The 24,537-nt window shown below is 38.0% G+C and overlaps 1 protein-coding gene across 15 annotated transcripts in view; it reads right to left on the reverse strand.

Moving 5' to 3' along the window:
- Window positions 1-3,335: 3,335 nt before the first annotated feature.
- RFX3 (regulatory factor X3) overlaps window positions 3,336-24,537 on the reverse strand; it is a 307,605-nt gene continuing 286,403 nt past the window's right edge. For 14 of the 15 annotated variants that reach the window (XM_082470961.1, XM_082470970.1, XM_082470974.1 and 11 more), the window contains 2 exons: window positions 7,707-7,749; window positions 3,336-3,752 (listed from right to left, as the gene is read on the reverse strand). In XM_082470961.1, coding sequence (XP_082327087.1) covers window positions 3,514-3,752; window positions 7,707-7,749 — 282 coding nt within the window. In that variant the 3' untranslated portion in view covers window positions 3,336-3,513. Of the gene's footprint in view, window positions 3,753-7,706; window positions 7,750-8,688; window positions 8,752-24,537 lie in introns of all 15 variants that reach the window. The other variant, XM_082470966.1, reaches the window with a different exon arrangement.

The raw sequence follows: 24,537 nt of genomic DNA on the forward strand, positions 1-24,537 counted from the left end.
ATACAGTCAGTCCAAGCGTAGTTTGGATGAGAATCCTGAAAAAGTGACCAGCCACTTGATATCCAAAGAAAAAATTTAAAATTGGGCCCTGTGTTCCAAGGAGATGGTTCATCCATTTCACCCCATTGTTCACTGGCTTTGTGAATGCAAATCTTTTGGGTATGATTCTCAAAGTGTATGTGAAGATCAAACTATACTCATGATACTCAATCCTATTACACAGAAATATCTTTCTTGAAACTTAAAAATAGCCAACATGCCTTCCTCACATTTTTCCTCACTGAAAGCATAGCACTAGGTCTACATAGATATTTTTCATGACTAGTGTTTAATTACAGTGTCAAGAAATATTAAGAAGTCCTTAAAATGTGTACTTGCCACTTGTCAATAAATCTACTCTGAGAATGTTAGTGTCATAATATTATTTAGAAAAATCGGTTTCAGTGAACAGAAAAAATGAAAATAAGATGTTCAATAAATGTTTGCTCCAATTTGCTCAATTGTATAAATTATGTTTTTATTTTCTAATATACTTCACAATTCAAATTCGAAATTGCTTAAGATGTGTGTGTGTGTGTGTGTGTGTGTGAGATCTTGTATATATATGTGTGTGTGTGTGTCTTACTGTGGATTACAGATAACTGGAAATAGCAGAGATCATACATGTTATTTTGTCTATTGATCAGAACTACCTACCCTAGTCCCAAAGAATTAATGTTCCTGTGTTCAGAAAAGACATTAGAATATTTTTAGTGAGACAAGTTGAAATGTAATAATATTTAATTCCTCTAATCTGTCCTAATTTAGAACAAACCGTGAACAATTGGAAGAAATGTTGAATCCTGTAGGGTGCCCAATCCCTAACTTTCATCAATCTAAATTTGCCATTATCAGATTCCTCTAATGAGACAAATATATCCAACATTAAATTAAACAATGATAATAAATACATTTAAAATCATTCAATAAACAAGATGAAACCAGTAAATACATTTGGTCCAATACAGATACAATAAAGTTCTGGGGGTTGTGAATGGGGAAGTGAAAAAATTCAGAAAGGAGCATCAAAATGAAGAATTTTTTTTCCTTTTTAGATTTTAATTTTACCTGTAAACCTTTCCTAATGCACGATGAAGTAGATACACGGTCTTTGCAGCTTTAAGGTGTTTGTTTGCGTTTGTGTGTGTGTGATAGTGCAAATTCATTGCCTTTAGAGGAGGAAAAAGGGGAATGATCATTTAAATGACATTTAAATGAAGGTGATGCTAGGATGCTAATGAAGACTTTCAAACATGTGAGTGAGTTGTATGATACAAAATTTGAATCGATTTTAAAAATTATATCTGAATGATTTAAAGTTTACTTAAGAAGCTTTGTTGATCTTAGTTATTTGAGTAGTCTAAGGCAATCAAGTAACAACAGTTGAAATATACTGCATGTTACCCGATAAGCCATTTGGTATTTTCAACTGTACAGACTGGCTCACCCTCTCCTTTCCACCCCCCACCCTCCCCACCCTAATAAAACTGGAAAGATAAACGTCTTGAGTGTAATATAGGCCTCATTAATAATCTGTAAATCACTTTGTGCTTTCCCTTTTTTTGGCTCTATGTGTTTGTGTATTATTTATTTTTGCTAATTAGCTTTTTTAGAACTATTTAAATAAATGGATGTGCCTGTTTTTGTTGTTGTTGGTTAATAATTTGAGAGCTTAAAAGAACCTTGCTTTTCACGTAAATTAAAGTAGGGATGGGTGTATCCTCTCTGGGATCTCACCTTCTGACTTGGTAGCTGACTCCTGCCCACGGACACTCGCGCGTGCATGTGGGCACACAGACACTGAGACACACAGAGAAACATTTAGACTGAAAAGATGCACTTCAATAAGTACCTGCTTATTGTGTTAATTTTCTTAAGTTATAACTAGATAAGAATGGTCTAAAATATATATGATTTTCTGTAACAAAGTTGGTAATTAAAACTAGCCTGCTATTTCACAATAGCAATCTGATCCTTAATCCTTACGCAATGTGATTTGTAATCAAGTAATATTCAGCTCTAGGAACAAAAATAAAGTCACGGTCACTCAAAGAGGGGAAGTGATTTTTGTCTTTTCGTTTTGCTTTGTTTGCCCTAAATTTCCTTTGAAGAACATGTTACCTGTCCTTACTTCGGGAATCTGAAAATGACAGGCACACCTTGTCAAATGGATTGAAGAGGAATTCACATGAACAAAATAAGCCTTACTAAACCTTAGCTTCAGTTCTGTTTTAAGGCACCATGTAATAGCCGAGGTACGATGATCCCTGATGTACATTCTTCAACGGCACTGGTCCATCCAGCCACCTATCCAAATCCTACAGAATTGGGGATAAGCAACAGTGCGGTGTGCCAGTTACACTGCCTTCAGGTTCTGTTTAAAATTTAAATCCACATACTTTAGAAACCAGGAAATATTTTTGAAGGAAATAACGATATGCAGGTTGCTACATTCCTTGCATTCCATAAATTTTCTTTTATAATAGCAGCATATTGAACTACTATTAGGAAAAAGACCTGGAATAAAAGAAAGTCATTCAAATGGAATGGTTTCCTGTATGTCCAGCTCAGCATAAGTAGCATGTACACTTAAAAAAAAAAAAAGTCAAGTCATTTTTTTCAGCTTCAGTATCTAACTATAACAGCCCCACTCAACAGCAGAATGCATCTGTGCAGTGGTCCCAAATACAGAATCAGTAGTCTTTAAACAGAGGAATTGGTATGCAAATAACAGTTAAAATTCAATGTTTAACGGAAGCTTGCATTAACATGGTTTAATAATTATGTACACAAATTATGTACATATTAGCATAATCTCTTGCAATTCTGTCCTTTACTCTGAACTGATAAATGCACAGCTCAACTTTTCTTCAGAGAAAAATAGATGACCTTCCCAACCCTCTAGCACTATAATAAAAATGCTCTGTATTCTCTCTCCATACTCCAAAATGTTATGAAAATAGTGTCTTGTGGTTCTGTCCAATGAAAAGCACCTTTCAAAAGCAAATTTGATGCATCTGCTGCCAAATGGGCATGCCTCCAGTGTAAATCAAAGAAAATCATTTCTTTTGATATTTCACAGAAGTGCATCTAATTAAAAACTTACACATGAAATCATACACCAAGACTAACAATCAACAATAAAATATTTTAAGCTACAAAAAATGTAAATTATTTTTTAATTATAAGAAAACAAAAACATTGACATTAAGTGTTGTAAAAATCCTTCTTGACACCCAAAACTAAGGAAAAGAAACCTCATTATTAAGAAGCAAATAATTTGTTTACATTAAAAAAAAAAAAAAAAAAAAGACCTGGCAAAATACATACACCCATTCCATTTCACAACTCCAAAAAGGTAATGTTCAGCACAGAGAATTTGACAACAGTTGACCTTCAGGCTTATTAAAATTTCAACTTAAGCCCAATATCAACAGGGTTAATGTTAGCTGGAAAAAAACGCTTTAATATTCTTTAGACTGCAGTGTAGGTATTTCCTGTAGCGCTGCACTGTCTGATAGTCTGAGTACTCGTGACGATGTGCTCGCTGTGAATTGGATTCAGGAGGCTTGGCTGCACGCCACTCTCGAGAACAGGCTGCATACAGCCCACCGGAAATGCCTGGTTCAGCTCGGTTTTCTCTCTTTTGGCTTGAGGTTCTGAAGAGTCATCTAATTCCTCATCCATTTCACTCTCCACTTCACTGCCTTCATCTGCACAAACAAATAATACCAAGACTATTACCAGAAGACAAACTGGGAAAGAGCAATCAACACGTGCTTTAGGAACACTTTGATATAGTACATTGAGAAAGCAACTCCTTAGCCCTTCTTGGGGGACAAAGCTTGTGGGTTTTCCTTTCAACAGATTTTACCTGTGTCAGTGCTCTATTCTTTTAAACACAGCAAAGGTAATTTATTCTTGGGTTTGTGATTGATATCTTTAATAGGTCTTTTAAGAAGACCTTTGGAGTTCCCTAAAGTTTTTACATTAAATAGTGGCATAATTTGTGTCATTATAAAGTAGTCACTTGGGTACACTACGCTGGCTTTGGGGAATGTATTGTGCTGAAAAATGCTAACTAAAAAAAAACAAAAGGAAGAAAGAAAGAAAAAAATTTGTTTTTCCTCTGAAAATCTACATCTGATATAAATTTTATCTGTGCTGATGTTAATGTACGTGAGACCTATGTTGAGTCACAGAATAACTATAGCATGCATAAGCAGGGGCTGCTGACAGACTTTCTGTGCACATGAATGTTGTAGATCACAATATTAATTAGGCCCTTAACTTTTATTACAAAATGAAGACTGAGGCAGCAGTATCAGATTAAAAATGCACAGTGAATTTCCATTCCTAGCAACACTGATATTCTCTGTTAACAGCTAGTAATCATTTCTGGAAATCAGGTGTATAAATAGTCACTGTTACTTCCAAATTTTAATACATTTTATATTAACTAAAACATCATTATAATGGAATACTATTTAATTTTTTCCAGCATGCACTGTTAAAATTCAAAAGCACAGCATAGAGAGAAAATGCTCTCACACAGCTTTACTACTGTGTAAGATTCTCCTCAGAGGAGTGGAGAGAATACCTCTTCATAAGTGCTAATTTTTAAACAGCTAGGGATATATTTCTGCCTCAAAAATCTTTTCACTGGGAATTCCCTGGCGGTCCAGTGGTTAGGACTCTGTGCTTTCACTGCTGGGCCTGGTTTCAATCCCTGGTCGGGGAACTAAGATCCCACAAGCCACATGGCACAGGCAAAAAAAAAAAAAAGTCTTTTTCCTTCATCCTCAACATGTTTTATTGTTTACCAAAAAAGCCTCCACACATAATTACACCAAAACCTCATCTATAAATAAAATATATCTATACTTACTCTTATATTTGACTTATTATGGTGACTTATATTAACAGAATCAGATCTCCATTATATTCTATGGCATGTCACATGCAAAGAGTGTGTAACAAGTTACTGCAAAGTCAGCTGGACTCTGTCTAAGAGGTGCTGAGTCTAGTATTACCATTTGGGGCACACCTGCAGCAGTTCTGCTAATACAGTTCTCGGCGTAAATGGGCTCCCTGATGTTGCTTCTCTTATTATCAATTGGTGCAAAGATGGTTCCAGAGAAAAGTGGTGAGGAATAATAGGGCCTCCATATAAGGTGCAGGTTGTACAGTTGTGCAGTTGCCGGGAGCAACGTCTTCTGGGAATGTTGTGTGATTAAAAAGATTGAGATTAGATGTACTGACTAGAAATGGTGTCTGAGATGCACTGAACGATAAACAGAGTTCTCTGGGACGAGGCAAGCTGTCTTGGCCACCTGCTTTATCCGGTTACCGTTCACCTCTGGTAAAGGACTTGAGGATAGCATTACAGTTTGTCCAAACAAGCACATTCGAAGGGCTGGCGAGCTGTCGGAAAGGGCTACATTTGATAGACATTTGCTTCATTAAGAGGATATAATCAAAATATGCTTGTATGACACTTTTGCATTTCTTTTTTGTATTTGTTTTCATATGAACAAACAAAAGGTCTGGAAGGATCCTCACACTAAATTCTTAATGGTGGTAGTCTCTTTGGCTTTTGACTATGAAGTTTTTACTTTCTATAACTTCTAATTCTCTGCATTATTTGAAATCTTTATACATAACTAATGTTACTTTTATTATCCAGAAAAAAATCAAATTCTCATTTTGTGGAAAAAGCCCACAAAAATTTCTTAAAGATTTCACATTCAAACCTTAGGTTCTGAATATGCTAGTTTGGTTAATTCTCAAGAAGCATCCAGTCTAGAGGTGAATGGGACCAGCAGAGCCACCCGAGGAAGGTGATGGCAAGTCACACTGCTTCTTGGCTCCCTTTCCACCAACTTTTCTGTGACTGAGAAATAGTGTCAAAGTAATAAAAAAGGCAGCAGTAAAAGAAAAAAAATCATTTCAAGCAGGCAGGCAAGTGGAGAGAGAGTGGGATGTCCTTTCATCTCCCCTGCTGTGGACGGAAAAGGCAATGGGGCGACAGACAGAACAAACTCCAGTGCTCCAGGCCACGCTGCTTCAGGTCCACTTGTGAGTGACAGGGTTCCTTTGGATAGGCTACAAAGCAATCACAAAAGCAAGCCCTTTCTCTAGTTCCCACAGACATTTTATGCTCCTATAAAGCCTCAAAAGACATTTCCTGGGAACCTACTTGAAGTTATGGGAATTTGGTACACAAAAACTAAAACTAGGTGCTACTGAAGTTTACCAAAGACCTTGGTTCAACGCTTGACAAAGAAGACTGGCTGTCATTCAGTGTTTGGCCCAGGAGCAACATTCCTACTACACCTCCAGACACCCTGGGATGAAATCCCCAAATTCGAATTACGAGGCTTTGGTGTCAGTGCATCCTCAGGGTTGCCTTATGTTGGGCCTGCGTTTCAACAGCCACTTTTCCTGCTCTGAATTTACAAACTGGTCTCATCATTGATTTACCTCTCTGATGTTTCTTTGGTTAATCCTATAGAGTATATATTTGCAGCAATGATGTTTTGGGGCTATCGTTCTCTACTTTTCCTGTTTTGCTATTATGCATGTTGCTAAAACAGGAATTAACGCGTACACAGTTGATAAATAGTGATAGGAGTTTAAAGTGGGAGTGATGTTGATTCACACAGGACTTTCCCCGGCATGTGAATGTCTTCCATCACCAAGGAGGCACGGAAGCTGAACACTGAGTACCCTGGTACAGGACGCTGCAGAGGACAGTGTGACACCTCATGTGCGGATTCCCCACGTGCTTCCTCATGCCTCAGTTTCCCCACTGGCTCTGGCTCTGTCCTGGAAGGGATAATGGTGTAGTTCTCCCCAATCTATGTACACTTTGTCCCTGACTCCAAAACTCAATTCCTTAAAACCTCAAGAAATCTTCACTTTTTTTGTTTTTGTTTTTTGAAGAAAGGTGTATATTTTCTGCAGTGCTTATTTATTAGAAATTTTACATTAAAAAAAAACAACAACTGAGCTGGTATATTTTTCAGAATTGTTTTTGTTTGTGTGCACTCTATTCCAACCTCATTTTCCTTCAAGCCCTGTTCCTTTTACTCTGTGGTTTTACAGGTCGTGAGTTTCTTCAGAATTATATATTGTGTTGTCATATTAGAGTGGCAATGCTGATATGAAAATTTAAGAAGTATATACGTTATCCTTTTCATCTACCCCAATACTGATCTTGCTTTTATAGTAAACTTCACTGCTATCTCTGAGTTCTTTTTCCACTGTAAAGTGTGAATTGGTGACTTGAGTAGGCTGAGGAATCTTTTTCTTGCCGGGTGGGCCTTAAATAAAAATATTTGACCCAATTTTACCACTTTTTTCCAGGACTCTGGCGAAAGCCAGAAATAATTTCTGGTTACTTGTACTTAACTGCAGGCAAAAAAAATCAAGAAGAGTTTAAACTGTATTTAAATTCAATTCTTGCACTTAATATATGTAACATAAAGAAAGCATAGAAATGGAAAAATAAAAAAGATTCCAAAAGACTTAACTGTCATATTCATCAAGGATTGTATGCCATTTCCACAAAATAAAAGTGCTATACACATATACTACATTTTCCTCTATGAGAATTTCTTACTCAAAAAAAGTCCTTAAAAATGTACATTATTTTCAATTCTTACCTTTATCCAGATTTCCAGGAGACACAGCATTTAAATCACCAAACTGCAAAACAGTAGTCATTTGTGCAACAGTTACTACCAAGCAGAATAAAATAATATTCTCAGAGACTGCAGTAAAAATACCACACTACGACTTTTTAAAACTGTAAACTAGTGACCATTTTGATCTCTAACTACACAGGTCACCTAATTTTCCAATCAAACCTGTCGAAATTGAACAGTTTAAATTGTGTCACAATTTAGCTGTCTTAGCCTCTTTGCAAAAGGATAACAATTTTCTGTCTTCCATGCTCCATTTTACTTTTTATTATTTGAACTCAGCAGTGAAGCAATAGGGGCCTGGCTGACCTGGATGAAGATGGATGTGGTAGAATAAATTTGGAAAAGCTCTGATGAAGCAGGATGCATCAGCTCCACCCCCATTAACTGTCCGTGAGTCCACCCGGAGTCTACACTATAGAAACATGGTCCAGCCACCTGGTTGAACTCTGTTTTTTTGAGTTTTTATTTGTAGAAATGAAAAACATAATAGGAGCCCCAACACTGAGAGTATTTATGTTTACAACATCTTTGAGACTTCTCTTCTTGTAATTGATCTTTTTATTTACTAAGATAACAGGGTCCCAAATTAAAAAAGAAAGGCATCTGATTGTTATTAATGCAACAAAAAAGGTATTAAAACAATATGGAACAATTAATAACCTTCAGCTTAGACTATATTGGCTACCTTAGTTCAAAAGCTTGATGATATTTTTACAATGAAAAAATATATTTTGAGAGTCTCAGGGTGAACATAAACAAAAAATTGAAGAGCAGAGGTAACAAAGCTAATCGGAAAAAGGTGAAGTAAAACCTCATAGCACCTGCTTTTTAAATGGTAAACATTACTTTTCTTTTAAAGCTGAAGATTCAGAATAAGTCATTATTAGAAATTCGGGTTTCTCAGAAAGCTTAGAAAGGGTGAGACAGAAATTCTACTTACATTTGGAAGTTTGCTTATAAAGAGTTCCATGATAGGAGTATTTTTTTCATCTACAACATATGTCTATAAAGTAATAAAACTGATCTTATTTTGCAAACATACACACATAGTTTCTTTTTTTTACCTAAATATGAATTGTTCTTCATAGTAGCTACCTTGGGAGCTTATACATTTATTCCAAGGTTCAAGATTCTGGAATTCCTCTTTGACAATCAATTTCAAGAGTTAGTTTATGTATCATTCAAGAAAGCCCATCTTGTTGTTTTACATCAAACTGTGACTCCAAACACTCCACATTTTATTCATTGTACTTGGTCCTGAGATGATTTCTGATTACTTACCAAATTTAAATGCATCTCTGCCACAATTCAGGATATTCAAAATAATGTATCATTTTACTCTTTATTATTTCTGAGCAGTTCAGAGGCAGTTTAAAAAGAGGCATTCCACATCACTTTAAGCCATGGCAGTATTACTGAAACAATGTGTAGCCTCCCGAGGTGACTGCCTTGAAGGGGACAAGGGCCACCTGGTTGCACAACTCTTAGCATATTTGTTTGAAAGACTGCCCCATTGTGTTATAGTTACGTCCCATGGGCAGCAAATATAAAATCATAAATACTGAACTGTTGTTTTGAAGTTGTGCCTGTTCACATGGCTCAGAACCTTATGTTAGTCTAAATAAAAACCACAGTTTAAATTGCACAGGATTTCTTGAATTAAAGAATATAATAGATTAACCAAGATGGCGGAGTAGAAGGACGTGTTCTCACTCCCTCTTGCGAGAGCCCAAGAATCAAAACTGGCTGCTGGACAATCATTGACAGGAAGAACCTGGACTTCACCAAGGAGGATACCCCACATCCAAGGACAGAGGAGAAGCCACAGTGAGACGGTAGGAGGGGCGCAATCAGAGTAAAATCAAATCCCATAACTGCTGGGTGGGTGACTCACAGACTGGCGAACATTTATACCACAGAAGTCCACCCACTGGAGTGAAGGTTCTGAACCCCACGTCAGGCTTCCCAACCTGGGGGTCCGGCTACGGGAGAAGGAATTCCTAGAGAATCAGACTTTGGAGCCTAGTGGGAATTGATTGCAGGACTTTGACAGGACTGGGGGAAACAGAGACCCCACTCTTGGAGGGCACACACAAAGTAATGTGTGCATCGGGACCCAGGGGAAGGAGCAGTGACCCTGGGGGAGACTGAACCAGACCTACCTGCTGGTGTTGGGGGGTCTCCTGCAGAGGCGAGTGGTGGCTCTGTTTCACCGGGGGGATAAGGACACTGGCAGCCGAGGTTCTGGGAAGTTCTCCTTGCCGTGAGCCCTCCCAGAGTCTGCCATTAACCCCACCAAAGAGCACGGGTAGGCTCCAGTGTTGGGTTGCCTCAGGCAAAACAACCAACAGGGAGGGAACCCAGCCCCACCCATCAACAGTCAAGTGGATTAAGGTTTTACTGAGCTCTGACCGCCACAGCAACAGGGAGGGAACCCAGCCCCACCCATCAACAGTCAAGTGGATTAAGGTTTTACTGAGCTCTGACCGCCACAGCAACAGTCAGCTCTACCCACCACCAGAGCCTCCCATCAAGCCTCTTAGATAGCCTCAACCACCAGAGGGCAGAGAGCAGAAGCAAGAAAAACTACAATCCTGCAGCCTGCGGACCAAAAACCACAGTTACAGAAAGATAGAGAAAATGAAAAGGCAGAGGGCTATATACCAGATGAAGGAACAAGAAAAAACCCCAGAAAAACAACTAAATGAAGTGGAGATAGGCAACCTTCCAGAGAAAGAATTCAGAATAATGATAGTGAAGATGATCCAGGACCTCGGAATAAGAATGGAGGCAAAGATTGAGAAGATGCAAGAAATGATTAACAAAGACCTAGAAGAATTAAAGAACAAACAAACAGAGATGACCAATACAATAACTGAAATGAAAACTACACTAGAAGGAATCAATAGCAGAATAACTGAGGCAGAAGAACGGATAAGTGACCTGGAAGACAGAATGGTGGAATTCACTGCTGCGGAACAGACTAAAGAAAAAAGAATGAAAAGAAATGAAGACAGCCTAAGAGACCTCTGGGACAACATTAAACGCAACAACATTCGCATTATAGGGGTCCCAGAAGGAGAAGAGAGAGAGAAAGGACCAGAGAAAATATTTGAAGAGATTATAGTCGAAAACTTCCCTAACATGGGAAAGGAGATAGCCACCCAAGCCCAGGAAGCGCAGAGAGTCCCATACAGAATAAACCCAAGGAGAAACACGCCGAGACACATAGTAATCAAAGTGGCAAAAATTAAAGACAAAGAAAAATTATTGAAAGCAGCAAGGGAAAAACGACAAATAACATACAAGGGAACTCCCATAAGGTTAACAGCTGATTTCTCAGCAGAAACTCTGCAAGCCAGAAGGGAGTGGCATGATATACTTAAAGTGATGAAAGGGAAGAACCTACAACCAAGATTACTCTATCCGGCAAGGATCTCATTTAGATTTGATGGAGAAATCAAAAGCTTTACAGACAAGCAAAAGCTAAGAGAATTCAGCACCACCAAACCAGCTCTACAACAAATGCTAAAGGAACTTCTCTAAGTGGGAAACACAAGAGAAGAAAAGGACCTACAAAAACAAACCCAAAACAATTAAGAAAATGGTCATAGGAACATACATATCGATAATTACCTTAAACGTGAATGGATTAAACGCCCCAACCAAAAGACATAGACTGGCTGAATGGATACAAAAACAGGACCCATATATATGCTGTCTACAAGAGACCCACTTTAGACCTAGGGACACATACAGACTGAAAGTTAGGGGATGGAAAAAGATATTCCATGCAAATGGAAATCAAAAGAAAGCTGGAGTAGCTATACTCATATCAGATAAAATAGACTTTAAAATAAAGAATGTTACAAGAGGCAAGGAAGGACACTACATAATGATCCAGGGATCAATCCAAGAAGAAGATATAACAATTATAAATATATATGCACCCAACATAGGAGCACCTCAATACATAAGGCAACTGCTAACAGCTATAAAAGAGGAAATCGACAGTAACACAATAATAGTGGGGGACTTTAACACTTCACTTACACCAATGGACAGATCATCCAAAATGAAAATAAATAAGGAAACAGAAGCTTTAAATGACACAATAGACCAGATAGATTTAATTGATATATATAGGACATTCCATCCAAAAACAGCAGATTACACATTCTTCTCAAGTGCGCACGGAACATTCTCCAGGATAGATCACATCTTGGGTCACAAATCAAGCCTCAGTAAATTTAAGAAAATTGAAATCATACCAAGCATCTTTTCTGACCACAACGCTATGAGATTAGAAATGAATTACAGGGAAAAAAACGTAAAAAAGACAAACACATGGAGGCTAAACAATACGTTACTAAATAACCAAAAGATCACTGAAGAAATCAAAGAGGAAATAAAAAAATACCTAGAGACAAATGACAATGAAAACACGACGACCCAAAACCTATGGGATGCAGCAAAAGCGGTTCTAAGAGGGAAGTTTATAGCTATACAAGCCTACCTAAAGAAACAAGAAAAATCTCAAGTAAACAATCTAACCTTACACCTAAAGAAACTAGAGAAAGAAGAACAAACAAAACCCAAAGTTAGCAGAAGGAAAGAAATCATAAAGATCAGAGCAGAAATAAATGAGATAGAAACAAAGAAAACAATAGCAAAGATCAATAAAACTAAAAGTTGGTTCTTTGAGAAGATAAACAAAATTGATAAGCCATTAGCCAGACTCATCAAGAAAAAGAGGGAGAGGACTCAAATCAATAAAATCAGAAATGAAAAAGGAGAAGTTACAACAGACACTGCAGAAATACAAAACATCCTAAGAGACTACTATAAGCAACTTTATGCCAATAAAATGGACAACCTGGAAGAAATGGACAAATTCTTAGAAAGGTATAACCTTCCAAGACTGAATCAGGAAGAAACAGAAAATATGAACAGACCAATCACAAGTAATGAAATTGAAACTGTGATTAAAAATCTTCCAACAAACAAAAGTCCAGGACCAGATGGCTTCACAGGTGAATTCTATCAAACATTTAGAGAAGAGCTAACACCCATCCTTCTAAAACTCTTCCAAAAAATTGCAGAGGAAGGAACACTCCCAAACTCATTCTATGAGGCCACCATCACCCTGATACCAAAACCAGACAAAGACACTACAAAAAAAGAAAATTACAGACCAATATCACTGATGAATATAGATGCAAAAATCCTCAACAAAATACTAGCAAACAGAATCCAACAACACATTAAAAGGATCATACACCACGATCAAGTGGGATTTATCCCAGGGATGCAAGGATTCTTCAATATACGCAAATCAATCAATGTGATACACCATATTAACAAATTGAAGAATAAAAACCATATGATCATCTCAATAGATGCAGAAAAAGCTTTTGACAAAATTCAACACCCATTTCTGATAAAAACTCTCCAGAAAGTGGGCATAGAGGGAACCTACCTCAACATAATAAAGGCCATATATGACAAACCCACAGCAAACATCATTCTCAATGGTGAAAAACTGAAAGCATTTCCTCTAAGATCAGGAACGAGACAAGGATGTCCACTCTCACCACTATTATTCAACATAGTTCTGGAAGTCCCAGCCACGGCAATCAGAGAAGAAAAAGAAATAAAAGGAATACAAATTGGAAAAGAGGAAGTAAAACTGTCACTGTTTGCAGATGACATGATACTATACATAGAGAATCCTAAAACTGCCACCAGAAAACTGCTAGAGCTAATTAATGAATATGGTAAAGTTGCAGGATACAAAATTAATGCACAGAAATCTCTTGCATTCCTATACACTAATGATGAAAAATCTGAAAGAGAAATTATGGAAACACTCCCATTTACCATTGCAACAAAAAGAATAAAATACCTAGGAATAAACCTACCTAAGGACACAAAAGACCTGTATGCAGAAAACTATAAGACACTGATGAAAGAAATTAAAGATGATACCAACAGATGGAGAGATATACCATGTTCTTGGATTGGAAGAATCAACATTGTGAAAATGAGTATACTACCCAAAGCAATCTACAGATTCAATGCAATCCCTATCAAATTACCAATGGCATTTTTTACGGAGCTAGAACAAATCATCTTAAAATTTGTATGGAGACACAAAAGACCCCGAATAGCCAAAGCAGTCTTGAGGCAAAAAAATGGAGCTGGAGGAATCAGACTCCCTGACTTCAGACTATACTACAAAGCTACAGTAATCAAGACAATATGGTACTGGCACAAAAACAGAAACATAGATCAATGGAACAAGATAGAAAGCCCAGAGATTAACCCACGCACCTATGGTCAACTAATCTATGACAAAGGAGGCAAAGATATACAATGGAGAAAAGACAGTCTCTTCAATAAGTGGTGCTGGGAAAACTGGACAGCTACATGTAAAAGAATGAAATTAGAATACTCCCTAACACCATACACAAAAATAAACTCAAAATGGATTAGAGACCTAAATATAAGACTGGACACTATAAATCTCTTAGAGGAAAACATAGGAAGAACACTCTTTGACATAAATCACAGCAAGATCTTTTTTGATCCACCTCCTAGAGTAATGGAAATTAAAAACAAAAATAAACAAGTGGGACCTAATGAAACTTCAAAGCTTTTGCACAGCAAAGGAAACCATAAACAAGACGAAAAGACAACCCTCAGAATGGGAGAAAATATTTGCAAATGAATCAACGGACAAAGGATTAATCTCCAAAATATATAAACAGCTCATTCAGCTCAATATCAAAGAAACAAACACCCCAATCCAAAAATGGGCAGAAGACCTAAATAGACATTTCTCCAAAGAAGACATACAGACGGCCACGAAGCACATGAAAAGCTGCTCAACATCACTAATTATTAGAGAAATGCAAATCAAAACTACAATGAGGTATCACCTCACTCCTGTTAGAATGAGGATCATCAGAAAATCTACAAACAACAAATGCTGGAGAGGGTGTGGAGAAAAGGGAACCCTCTTGCACTGTTGGTGGGAATGTAAATTGATACAGCCACTCTGGAGAACAATATGGAGGTTCCTTAAAAAACTAAAAATAGAATTACCATATGACCCAGCAATCCCACTACTGGGCATATACCCAGAGAAAACCGTAATTCAAAAAGACACATGCACCCGAATGTTCATTGCAGCACTATTTACAATAGCCAGGTCATGGAAGCAACCTAAATGCCCATCAACAGACGAATGGTTAAAGAAGATGTGGTACATATATACAATGGAATATTACTCAGCCATAAAAAGGAACGAAATTGAGTCATTTGTTGAGACGTGGATGGATCTAGAGACTGTCATACAGAGTGAAGTAAGTCAGAAAGAGAAAAACAAATATCATATATTAATGCATGTATGTGGAACCTAGAAAAATGGTACAGATGAGCCAGTTTGCAGGGCAGAAGTTGAGACACAGATGTAGAGAATGGACATATGGACACCATGGGGGGAAAACTGCGGTGAGGTGGGGATGGTGGTGTGCTGAATTGGGCGATTGGGATTGACATGTATACACTGATGTGTACAAAATTGATGCCTAATAAGAACCTGCAGTATAAAAAAACAAACAAAACAACTAATACTAAACTTTCATTGGGTTATTTGTATGGAAATATGTTAATATAAATGTTTCAGACATTACATGAAATTCCTAAAAATCTTATATTTGTATGGAAGTATGTATGGAAATATGTTAATATAAATGTTTCAGACATTACATGAAATTTCTAAAAATCTTGTATTTGTATTTGTATGGAAATATGTATGGAAATATGTTAATATAAATGTTTCAGACATTACATGAAATTCCTAAAAATCTTATATTTGTATGGAAATATGTATGGAAATACGTTAATATAAATGTTTCAGACATTACATGAAATTTCTAAAAATCTTATATTTGTATTTGTATGGAAATATGTATGGAAATATGTTAATATAAATGTTTCAGACATTACATGAAATTCCTAAAAATCTTATATGTTCTGGTATAATGTTATAAATAATAATCCTAGTTATTACTTTAAAATGTATATCTCAGAAATAACTAATTTTCTTGTCAACTGCATTATTATGAACTTTCATCAAATCTTTTACCGTGGTCATTTTTAAGTCTTTTGTCATTTACAGACAGTTCTGGGTGTACTCTGATGATTTTGCAAATATGTTCCTATAAAAGGGTTTCATCTTCAAGAAATTCATGGAAAAGACTCTGACAAGTACAGGTTTCTGGTAACTGACTGTACTGCTGAACTGAATGAATAAGCATTTTCAGAACTCTGATGAAAAACTGATGAACTCATAAAAGTGCTAACAAAAGATCAAGATGGAAAAAAACAATTAATTACATGGGACTGAGTGAACTGATGAGGATGAGTATAATTTTTGTGACTTTCTGTCTGAATTAAAAAAAAAAAAAAAATCCCACAAGGACTCAGAGGCAAAGAATATACAAATCAATTTTCACTGCAAAGTAAAGGAGCTGTTACAGTGGAAAAAAAAAAAAAAAAAGAATATAATAAAAGCACCAAAAAACACAACAGGATTCTTTACCTATTTTTGGTATTATTTAAATATTTTAGAACTATAAACAGAGAATGCCCAAAGCTGAAGGATCGTTTATATGTTATTTCTAGTAGACACACAGAGTAAGATTTCTATTTCTTTTAAATGAGTACTTAACAACACTTCAAGACCCAATACTGGAAATGAGTTGGCAGTGATGAGCCTAAACGTACTTCCATATCTATAAAAAGTGAATACACCATTTGTTTTTGATAAATCTTGAAAAGTTGTTTGAGACTAAATTATTACTGCCATCAGTGATCAATAATATCATGCAAAGTGGCTAAAACCAAACTTTGAACACATATGGAAATTTTTCTTCGAAAGAAACACTGCTTTTAGTTGCTACTTAACTGAAAATACAACAACGTAATAGAAAGATTTTCCTTTGAAAATTTCTGCTTAATCTGAATGAATACATCTGATTACTCAGGATGATGAAAATAAAAACCAAAAACAATCGAAATCTCTGTAATCATTATTAGCGTTAGTAAATAAACATTTGCATACTCAATGCTGAGGGCTTGTGACCATGCACTGTGAGGGACACTGTGGAAAAAAAGAAAAAAAAAAAAATCTCCAAGATACTGCCAATGCCTGTAGTTGTCTCTGGAATTAATGACAAAGTTCCATATGTACAACATACAGTAGATTTAAAATAAAAATCTTGTGAATAAGAGGTTTTGATATCCCTGTATAGTGGAAGGTGAAGTCTTTTATATGCATTTTATGTGTGAGGAAAGAATATACATTTGAGGACTTCCCTGGTGGCGCAGTGGTTAAGAATCCGCCTGCCAATGCAGGGGACACGGGTTCGAGCCCTGGTCCGGAAAGATCCCACATGCCGCGGAGCAACTAAGCCCGTGCGCCACAACTACTGAGCCTGCACTCTAGAGTCCGCGAGCCACAACTTCTGAGCCCGTGAGCCACAACTACTGAAGCCCACGTGCCTAGAGCCTGTGCTATGCAACAAGAGAGGCCACCGCAATGAGAAGCCCGCGCACCGCAACAAGAAGCCCGCGCACCGCAACGAAGAGTCGCTGCTGCTCACTGCAACTAGAGAAATCCCGTGGGCAGCAACGAAGACCCAACGCAGCCAAGAAAAAAAAAAGAAGAATATACATGTGATTAAGGAAAAAAAACACCTTAATCCTATAGATAGAGTAGGTAAGATTAGGACAATCAGTTCATTCATTCAGTATTCAAAAAATATTTACTGAGAGCTTATTATGTGCTAGGCACTCTGCCAGCCAGTTCCAGTCAGATTAATTTGGAAATATTCCCTGTTTCTGAAGGTGAGTATCAGAAGTTGTTAAAAAGGACAGGTAGTTTAGCCAAAAACCAAGGCAGCCTAGGAAACCTTCAAGAAGGTTTTAAAACCACAGGGTTATTAGAAAGGGAAGTCAATTGCAGGGGTTTGGAGGGAGCAGCAAGTCAAAGTAGCAGGAAGGGAGGAAGGAAGGGAAGGGAGGCAGGGAAGACTGAGAGTGGGCATAAGGAAGGCAGCATCACAGACAGAAGAGAGACGACAGGGACGTAAATGAGGCCAGCACAAACCGGCAACAGAAGAGGAGGAGGAGAGACATGATTTGGATAAAAAAATGGAGGTTGGCAAGAAAGTCCAGAGATTACTGAAAAGTTATAGCTTCAGAAACTGAAAAACTGTTACTGCTTTCTAATTTCCCCTGCTGCACAGGGGACTGGAGGGAACTACTATTCACTGAGGTGACGTCTTACAGCTTATAAAGTACTTTCATGGTTCAGCATATAGTTGGCTTCCTCTCAAATATGATGACCTCAAGTATCACTTTCTCAATATCACTTCTTCAGAGAGGCTTTTCCTCACAGCCCTACTTAAGCATCTCCTTCCCTGTCACTGTTCATCAGCGCCTCACAAAAAACTTATGAACCTGGCAAGGTAAGGAGCTTAGATTTAATCTTGCAGCTATTGAAAACATGTTAACATGTTAATATTGTCTAACATTGTAAGGAAATATGGTGGTGTTAGATTTGAGACCAGATATTCTGACCATCAGTTTAGGAAGGGAGGGAGTAAGGGAGTGGGAGGGAGGGAGAGAGAGAGAAAGAGAAAGAGAGAGAGAGAGAGAGATAGAAAGAGAGAAAGTATGTATGTTTCCTACATGGAAGAAAGAATATAAATTAAGGGATTTAAAGTGTGCTCTGGGGTAGAAAGCATATGGCCTTTGATGTATGTAGGAGTTAAAATTCTGTCAGCCAGATAGATAAATAGGGAACGTTCTGAAGTAGAAACAGAATGGAACATAGAGAAAGCATATCTGTTGTTTTTAGGAAGAAAGACCTCCTAGCCTAAAAACCATTTCTCCAGGCCCTGACAACCGGTCATAATAATGAGCATGCTCCTGGACAGCAGCAGACTAAAAAATGTGTGGTCAAGGCAGGCAGCGGGAGTCTGTTAGACCATAAATTCATGATGAGTAGTAATGGCCAGGAAGTATACATGGGAGACTGGTCAGCACAGCCTATGTGACTACTGGCAGCATCCTTGAGAGCAACCCTGAGTATGACCCTGACTTGTGGCCAAGCAGCTGAGAAGTAGTTCATCATAGGACTGTGAGGCCTAAGCACAGGCACCATGAGAGAAACCAGGCTCAGCATGGCAGGATGCAGCCCACAGGTGTACTGCAGAGACCACTGCAGGTTAGATCCAGCAGCAGTGAACTTTCCACAATAAGGGAGGCAAGCCTTGTACTGTAATAGCTGGAAAGTGAAACAATGCAGAGGAAGCCAGGGGACTCAGACAGCAAACTGGTGAGGATCCACGGGGGCCCACGAAACAGAGACTGGGGATAGAAGGAAGGAGTTCAAGGACTGGGATGAAGACCTCACCCGTGGGGATGCTCTCCCTGCTGGAAGAGTTTACCCCATCCTGGGGAGGAGGGATTAGTGAGTAATCATAACCGCATCATCGGGGCAGCCAGGTAAGCATCCTCCACAGAAACCACATCTTACCACAAAATCTCTCTGCTGGTATGCCCAGATTTATAGATTTACAGGCAGACAGATACAATCTCTCTCTCTCTCTCATACACACACACACACAAACAATGTATAACTGATTTACATGCTGGCACCAAAATATGAAAGTGTATGGTCTAGAACAGGGGTTAGTAAGGGGTCAGGTAGTAAATATTTTAGGCATTATGGTCCTGTTGCAATTACTCAGCTCTGCTACTATAGTGCAAAAATAGCCATAGATGATAGTTATATGAGTGGGCATGAATGTGTTCTAATAAAACTTTATAAAAAATCGATGATGAGCTGGCCTTTGGCTAAAAGAACTTGTAAACCCTAGAAGATTTGGTCCAGTTCACAGACAGTGAAGGGAATGGAAGATTTTGTCTTTAAGGAAGGTGTGAAGACTTCGGCCACAGGGAGGATATAGAACCAGAGGCTTTAAGAACTAGCTTCATCAAATAATGAAGGTCACAAGGAAAGAAACATGGGTCAAGTTTTAAAGATGGAAATCAGTTGGAAGACTAATCTTCCTCTCTTTTTTATGGAGGCTTGTATGTACAGACAGAGATAGATAAAGGTTGGTGTTTGTGTCAATTAGTGGGTGAAGAGGGATGAAGTCTAGGATACGAGGAAAGATTGCATGGAAAAGAGACTGGGAAAAAGATTACATGTATTAGTAATTTAGATGGGGCAACCCTCCCTAGCGGGAAGTTTTTTTTCCAATTTGGATGAAGGTGTGAAGAGATAGTCCAATAGCATAAGTTCTCCATTGGTAAAAGCAAATAAGGAGCAGTTCTAGATGAGGATGGTTTTTGGTGTGGAGTCATCCATGGAGACATGTCAGTGAGATGTATGTAGAGGAGGGGAGGAAGTAAGAAAAAAAGAATATACTGGAGGAAGAGTTCATAATCCACAAGTAATAACTGACTTCATTCAGAGCAATTTAGCTTTTATACTGTAATAGTTTCCTATTGCTGCTGAAACAAATTACCGCAAATGTGGTGGCTATAAATAATACAAACTTATTATTTTTTAATTCTGGAAGTCAGAATTCCAAAATGGGTCTCGCTGAGCTAAAATTAAGGTGTTGGCGGGGTTGTATTCCTTTCTGAAGATTTTAAGGGAGAATTTCTTCTTTCCTTTTCCAGCTTTTACAGGCTGCCCACAGTCCTGGGTGTGACCCCCTTCTATCTTCAGAGCTAGCAATGTCCGGTCAAGTCTTTCTTCCACTACATCACTCTGACACTGACTCTTCTGCTTCTCTCTTCCACTTTTAAAGACCCTGTGATCACAGTGGGCCAATCCCGATAATCAAGGTTAATCTCCTTATTTTAAGGTCAATTAATTAGTAACCTTAAGTCCATCTGTAAACTAACATATCCACAGGTTCCCAGGGTTAGGATGTAGACATCTTTGGGGGTCATTATACCGCCTACTACACACATCTAAGCTACCTCAAAAAAACTGTCGCATTTGCCTGAATAAAATCATTTGACAGTAAATTTTTTTCTACTATTGGAGGAAATACATCCTCCAGATCAAGCCATTTGTAACACAGTAATTTCCCCCTCAATTTTGTCTGTTTTGTGCTCTTCATTAGGGGTGAGGTGGGATAGTATTGTATATAGGCACAAATTCATTTTTTATAATATATTTCTCATTAAGGGCATTTGTTCTTTATTTTCATTTACAGACTTCGAATTTTATGTATAAAACTTCCTATCTCTGAAAGTTTTTCATAGCATGCATTTCAAGGTTTAGACTTATTGGAAGCACACATACATCCACAAAGTTTACCAAGATCACAGAGCTGAAAGTTGTTAGTGATGACACATAAGGAAATCATTCCTGACAAAGAAGTGGAAGTCAAAACTGAGGGAATCAAAAGCTACTGAGTAGTGGGGCCAGAACAGCCCTAAGCACCACATCCAAACAGAGGCCTAAGGAGAGACTCTGATGATAAAGTTACACACTAAGGACCAGTTACATACATATTGGTCCTTTGGACAGTTTCATGAGAGCAACCTGTGCCACCAAACTGCACAACAAGCAGCTCCAACAACCTCGGAAAGCCCTCTTGTGTTAACACTACTCCGTGCTTCCGTGAGCATCCATGCTGTATAGACGCTGCAGCCAGATGCCAAGGTGCTAGCGGGGGATTAGCTGACATTAGATGTCTCTTTGGGACTTTTACCTTTTAACTTGCATAAATTTTACATATATATATAATTTTATATATAATACTTTCTTCCCGCTTCACAAGTACATATAAGACCTTTCAATCAATCCTACTGATAAGATTTTATCCAAGTCTAGCTATGTCTAGTTAGACTCAATTATGTTTACGCTTCCTCCCTAATGTTGCCATTTTCTTTTCTAATTGACTCCTTTCCCCATTCTATTATGTTGGCGGTGTTTTATAAAGCATTGAATTAGTTTGCCTCTGATTACCACTTTGGCTACATCCCAAATAATGTGGTTGGATGCTTTGTAATTCCTTGAATCATTTGACTCACCATTCAAAAACTGTCTACAGGCTATTTTCCCCTTGTAATATAGTATTATTAAAGCCTTCACGTGCCTTTATGTTATCTGTTTTATTAATTTCAACTTCTAAGCTTATCCTTGTATTGTCAAGAAATGATGGTCTAATTCAACTCATTACTTGGATTGTCAGTGTAAAATCAATATTAAAAAATCTAATTCAGAGTAGAAGGCAATCAAATATAGTCCCTCTTGACTAATACACATAACTTCAGATATTTATATACTTATGGAAAGGAAAGGGAAAGGAAATGGAACTAACAAAAATCTGGTACCTTGTATGTGCCTGTCTGCTTGCCTGCCTATCCACCCCATCTATCTACCTATACCTAATAACCTATACCTATCTTCCTTCCTACTTTAGTCCTCACAACATCCCTGTGAAGGAATGGTTCTTATGTTTATTTTGTTGATGAGAAAACTCAAGTTTTCTTGAGATATACATATATATAACTTGCCCAGGTTGCAAAGGTATTAAATGGGAAATATGAAATTTAAATTTGGGTGTCGAACAACTTGGGATGTAGGGCCAGCCTGACCTGGGTTTGAATCCCATCTCTGCCACTATCAGTCCTGTGACCACAGACATAATACTCTTTGATCCTCAGGTTTCCACATATATGAAAGAGACAGGGTTTAATGTCTTCAAGACTCAATTTTCAAATACTAAAGTCCTAGAATTCCATTTAACCCTAAAACCATAAGATGGTGATTTCAAAATGAAATGTCTCTAGCTGAGTGGGGCTACAAGGAGTACTGCTTCAGAATGGAAGTGTTCCTTAGGCTTTGACCTAAGGTTGTTGACACTATAAACTCAGTCTAGGGCTGAAGTTGAAGTCACTTGATGTACTGACCAAGCCATTTATGACTCAAGCAAATACCATGAGAAGGGCTATCTTAAACAAGGATGGTGTTGTGTGTGTGTATGTTTTGTACCTTTAGCGTAATGAGGATGACCACACAACCAGAAATAGCTGACGAGCTCAGATGAATGTCAACATGTAAACCTTGACCTAACCAACTGCTTCTCGCTCTGTTCTTCTAAGAAGTCAATAAAGGAGTAAGAGCCTTTAAAGCAGTTCCTATAAAAGCAGGAAGATTGTTCCCATGCAGATTTGGAAGTTCTTGACCCAATTCCAATCTTTCAACATTCTGTACTTAGCTTGAACTTTACAAACCTTAGATAGCTGCACAATCTCCTATGATTTCAGTTCTATTAACCGAAGTTAGTAGAATCGATCACAAAAGGATTAGGTAGTGGCAACTATTTTGAATGTTTTTGATGGGGGAGAGAAATGTCTTGAAATTTCAATCATAAGGGATTTCAGAACATTATTAATTTCTTTAATGTCTGCCAAATGAGAACCAAATTAATCAAAGCATTGCATTTAGCACTGGTACAGGATTTCACAACTGAGGAAAAATAATTGCTGACTTTAAAGTGATTTCCGATTTTATAAAATTCGCAAGGCAAGTTAATGTTCCAGTTGGTAAAATCTTGTGTTCCTTGGTTTGTTTGTTTGTTTGTTTTTCTGGAAGAGGACTTTTCTATGTATTTCCAAATAGTTTTACTGAAGCCTGCTAAGATGGCTAAGATTTCTGCCAGTTTGCTTCACACCAAGGCAAATTCTGCCCTATATTCGCTGTTGGTTCTACCCCTTCAGGCTAGCCAGCTATCCTGGCAACTTGTGCTGTTGGCTACTCTGTACCCGGGTAGCATATTTTCATCATGATTCTGACTGTTCAGGCTTTTTTGTTGCCCTCTGCACCCTGGGAACACAGTAATTTATCTACCTTTATATTGTTTCAAAATTTCTAAGAAGTGATATAAATGACTATGTATAAAATAGATAAGCAACAAGGATATATTTAGAGCCCAGGGAAATATAGCCATTATTTTGTGATAACTTTAAATGGAGTATCATCTGTTAAAGTACTGAATCGCTATGCTGTACACCTGAAACTAATATAACATTGTAAATCAATTATACTTCAAGAAAAAAACCTCTAAGAAGCACTCATGAGTGAGCACACAGGTAGTGAAGAAGTAGGAATACAGGCCTTAGTTGCTTTTGAGGAGAAAAGTAATTTCAAAACCAGTAACATTTAATGCTACCATTAGGCAAAACCAAGAGGGGCCTCTGTCCTGAGCCCCACACCACGGAGAGCCCTGCTCTGGCTTTCCTGTGGCCATGGCCCTCCCCACAGACAAGGAGTCCACTGGGCCATGTGGATGTGCCCTCCTGGAGCCTGTGTTTCACTCCTACCCTACTTCTGTTACCTGAGATCCCAGAATTCCCTGCCTAAAGCCCCAAGTCCCCTTTCAGGCCTGTGCAGGTCTCTCCCTAAGTCCACCCTTCAGAAGAAAGAAGGGAGAGCCAGTGCGGAGATGCAGCTATTTGCAAAGGGCAGACAAAACCTGAACACTGGACCGAGGTGCCCACAAGCATGAGCACAGGCTCTTCACAATACAGGATAGGGAATGATACACAAGAGAAGTGGTCTAGGGGCCAAGGGTGGGCCATGGGTCAACTATGTCTATGTCACCATTTTCTGGCATAGAACTAGGAGGAGCCTAAGAATTTTAAATTTAAACCCAGCCTTCCAAGTTATTACCAAGATATATTT

The sequence above is a fragment of the Balaenoptera physalus genome, assembly GCF_965194825.1.
Source record: "Balaenoptera physalus genome assembly, chromosome: 7".
Lineage (NCBI taxonomy): Eukaryota > Metazoa > Chordata > Mammalia > Artiodactyla > Balaenopteridae > Balaenoptera > Balaenoptera physalus.